The following is a 4400-nucleotide window of genomic DNA, read 5'->3' on the forward strand; positions in this document are numbered from 1 at the left end:
ACTTACACCACAACATTTTTAAAGCATGTTTTTAATCTACCATAAATATTTACCTTCATTTTATTTTAACATCCTTCTATTTTTGGAACAATGATTTATTTCTGCCTCTAACTTTTCTAACTGTTTTTTTTTTTACCCAAATAACGTTTGCCTGCCCTGTTTTTTTTCCTTCTCCTGTTTTTCCACTTCGTCTATTTTCACCGAATATATGAAACACTAAATCTGCATTCCATAAAACATTATTTGGCCAAATAATGTTTTATTCACCTCCTGCATTGTGAATTGGTCTGAAAACATTCCAGTTTCTCTAAATTAATTAAAAGCTAATTTGATTAGATTCCAAAATCTTCCAGATAAACTTTGGTTTCCAAACACAGAATCCATCTCAAACTATAATATGGTTTTCAACCATGCTTCCTTTACTCTTTGTACATAATAGTTATTCACAACAATCGCCATTAAATGTTTTTATTTAATGCTTGTACCAAAGTCCAAATACTTCATTACTTTACTTACATAGAAATGTTGGATATCTATACTTTACTGCAGTAATTATTTTTTAGACAACTTTTTAGTTCTAATTCTTAAATTTCTTTGCAATTATCTCTACTTTCTACTCCTTACATTTTAAAAATAAATAAAACTTTATTGATCTCACAATGGAGAAATGAACTCTCTGCATTTAACCCATCCCCTTTGGGAGCAGTGGGCTGCCATGGTGCAGCGCCCGGGGAGCAGTGTGGGGTTAAGGGTCTTGCTCAGAGAGCCAGAGTGGCGGCGGGTTTCAAACTCACAGCCTCCAAGCTCTATGCCCTAATCACTCTTCACTAACAGACTCCTCAGTTTTGTTTCATTTAATCTAATTTTTGTTGGTAAAGTCTCGTGTTGGTATTGAAAAAAAAAAATCATCAAAATGATTAGTTAATCCAGATAATTTGTTTCTTTGTGGTTGGACTCGGTGCTGCCCCAACTTGTTGCTCACCACAAACCAAAATAAATAGTTTTTCAAGATAATGCAAAGTTAAATGTGACCATTGGTTATAAAACTAAGAAAATAAAGTCTAAGGAAGTTATTATCCAGAATTGTAGAAAAATGTTCCTCTAATATGGTAGAGCAGTAAAGCTTCTGGCCTTTACTGGAGTAAAAAGCTGAACTTAATCAGCAGGATTTATTCTGGAGTAATAAATATTAATACTTTTAATTGTATTCCTGTATCTGTTTCTCTCCCCTGACATTATTATTAATTTCTTTTTAATGTTCTTGCTTCGTTAATGAACATGATTTGATATTAAAAAAAAAAAGTAAAAATAAAAGATGACGTATTTTTAATACATATTTTCCATGTTTGTAAAAGTCACTGTCAATGGAACGGCCTCCGCAGTGTAATGACAGCTTCCCTCCAGCAGGGGTCTATAGTTTGACTCAAACTGATCTGGGATCAGATCTTATTTCAACTCAGCCGATGACCAATCAGGGAGGAGCTGGTCCAGAAACAGTTGGGTTTGGGTTGATTACGAGGACATTCGAGCGGGGTGGCTTCTGTACGCCTATTCGGTAGAGTTATGAGACGAAACAGCGTCACCGCCCCTCTGAAGTACGCCTGGGATTAAACCAAACAGAAAGAAGGTAAAGTTACAGTCAAAGCGGAGGAATTCTGGTAAAAAGCGAAAGCGGAGCGACTCCTCCGGACTTTACAGCGACCCGCTTTACATGCGAGCAGCGCAGACACCACGGAGCTGCTTCCACACGGCGGGACACCCTGGAAAAGACGGAGAAACCTCAGGAGGATGTCGAGTTTCGAGGACTGGGGCTGAAAGTCGTAACGCCAGGATGTGAGGCGTCCCGGGGGAGAGCGGAGACCGAGGCCGCCGGCGGCAGGATGTTGGTCCGCAGCTCGGTGAGCGTTAGCCGGGTTAGCTGTGTGGGCTGCTGGCGATGTGCTGCGATAAATTACAAACTCTTCTGGTTGTTTATCCGCCCGCTGGTTTCACTGTTAGCGGCTAACCCAGGACAGCGGAACCAGGGCTGCCTTCCGGTGCAGAAGTTGGCTTCTGGTTCGGAGTTGAGCTCCTAATTAAAGGATTATTTTAACAGTTTTAATCCATCTGCTTCAAAATCTACAATACTGACAGGGATTAAACATGAATGCCAGTGTACAACAGAGGAGATATAAATATTAGTCAATAGAAATAATTATTTTATCATTAAACACCAAAACATGAACATTTTATGGGTTATTTTACATTGAATATACCAACCTGGGCGGGATTATTAATCTATCTGCAGTAAAGTTTTAACTCTGAATGTGGGAAATTTGAAAAAGATGTAGAAGCGGTCATAAAGTTTATATTATGTGAAAGAGTTTTTAATTAACCCTTTAAAGCAGACCAGCTCTGGTCTGGGTTGCTTTCCTGTTGGAGAAGGTCCTCACAAATATAGTACTAGTCCTTATTTAAACACTCACCTTAGAGGTGACCCATCATCACACACCTGGTACCGAAACCAGCCTAACTGGACCGGGTTATTCTGACACATTGAATCCATAATCACCAGGTTATCCTGATCTATCTCTATAGTTCTGCTGCTATAGGCTTAGACTGCTGGAGGACATAGGGACCCCTTTTTCATCATTCTGCTTCATTCTATCTCTATTCTCCCACTCTGCAGAATCTGTTAGTTCAATCTCTAACGTTCTGCTCTCTCTGCTTTTTCTCATAGTAGCTTCATCTGGTCTGTTCCTGTTTGGCTGTGACTCCATCCTGGAGAGAAATATCAGCTGTGCTGCTGCCATCAACACCTTTGTTTCTAGATGTTGGAGCTTGGCCTGTTTTCCAGTGTAGTCCTGTTTCTCTGACTGTGACTAACTGGATGTGCTCTCTTCATCCTCTGACATGGGAGCTGGCTGTGGTATCAGAACCTTTTTTTTAAAAGGTTCTGATACCACAGAACCAGGCTGGTCTCTCAGTTTAAAGCTGCTGCAGCTGAAACGGACCAGAAACAGAACCCTGAATGAACCGGGTCGCTGCTGCAGAAAGCTTAGCTGTATAGTTCAGTGATCAGATGTGACCGATGGACCCGGTTCTGACCCGTACGTGTCTCTGCTCTCCACAGCTGGGTCGGACCCGAGCCAGAGTGACTCACGCCGTGGTGGTGATCTTCCTGGAGTTCTTCGCCTGGGGCCTACTGACCACGCCCATGCTCGCAGTGAGTAAACGGACTCAGCAGAACCGGTTCTGTCTTGTTTTGGGGGGGGGGGGTTCTGATGCGTGAGCTCCGCCAATCGGACCTGAACCGTCTGTTTCAGGTTCTGCGGGAGACGTTTCCTCAGCACACCTTCCTGATGAATGGCCTGGTCCACGGCGTCAAGGTGAGACCCGACCCGCAGGCACGTAGCAGGAAGTGGCTCGGTGCTGCAGCCCGAGATAGCAGCGTCGTCATGGTTACCATTTGCAGGAGGAACCGAAGCGGCTCACAGTTTCCCCTCCCCGCGGAACCATCGTCTGCACACAGGAAGTCCGGCTCCTGTCATGACGGATGGTTCTGCTCCTCATAGGGGCTATTACTGGTTCCTGACCCGGTTCTGCCTTTGATCCCCGGTCCAGGTGGTTCTGAAACGTTTCCTTAAAGGTGAAACGTATTAAAAAGCAAAAGGAAAACAAACAGAAGGTTCTGTTCAGAATCAGCACTACAGGATGTGCAGAACTCCCAGAATCAGAACATCTGACCGGTTCTGATTCTGGGTTCTCCACGTTTCCTTCGCTCTGGGCCTCAGCTGCTCCTCCTCCTCCACTGCGGCTCAGCATCAGTCAGAACAGAACCAGCTCAGAGAGTCGGACTCCCTGATGGCCTCTGACTGGGCCCTGACCCGGTACCAGCTGATGGTTCTGTTTCCCCGTCCTTCCAGGGTTTCCTGTCCTTCCTGTCGGCGCCTCTGATTGGTGCTCTGTCCGACACCTGGGGAAGGAAGTCCTTCCTCCTCATCACGGTCTTCTTCACCTGCGCCCCCATCCCCTTCATGAAGATCAGCCCCTGGTGAGTCCAGCGCTTCTCTGGCGGTACCAGTTCTGAGTCCAAATGGACTCTAATGGTAGAACTTTTATTTCTTCTGTTGGAGAATCCTGGTTCTGTTAGATATGTTTCTAGACCCAAACGATGCGTTTACTGAACAGGAAAAAGATCGGATCTGACTAGAGAACGACCTGGCATTTATAAAATAGATTGTATGCACTGATCTCATTCCCTGGATCGCCGATCGCCCGTTGGCAGTTCAGGGTTGAAGTACAGCCACCGGCCGCCATGTTGGTACTCCCTAGCTAGACCGGTATCAATGTAAACAATCTGCGCTACAGCATCACACAACCATGATGATCTCATTTTCAGGGACTTTAGACTTTAAAAT

General features: G+C 44.3%; 1 protein-coding gene across 1 annotated transcript in view; it reads left to right on the forward strand.

Annotated features, from left to right (window-relative positions):
- Positions 1-1547: 1547 nt before the first annotated feature.
- LOC107084649 (hippocampus abundant transcript 1 protein-like) overlaps positions 1548-4400 on the forward strand; it is a 10602-nt gene continuing 7749 nt past the window's right edge. Inside the window, exons 1-4 of the mRNA XM_015374574.1 lie at positions 1548-1898; positions 3113-3205; positions 3306-3368; positions 3906-4033. Of these exons, the coding sequence (XP_015230060.1) occupies positions 1881-1898; positions 3113-3205; positions 3306-3368; positions 3906-4033 (302 nt within the window). The 5' untranslated portion in view covers positions 1548-1880. The remainder of the gene's footprint in view (positions 1899-3112; positions 3206-3305; positions 3369-3905; positions 4034-4400) is intronic.

This window comes from Cyprinodon variegatus, unplaced genomic scaffold (genome assembly GCF_000732505.1).
Source record: "Cyprinodon variegatus isolate N-32 unplaced genomic scaffold, C_variegatus-1.0 Scaffold105, whole genome shotgun sequence".
Lineage (NCBI taxonomy): Eukaryota > Metazoa > Chordata > Actinopteri > Cyprinodontiformes > Cyprinodontidae > Cyprinodon > Cyprinodon variegatus.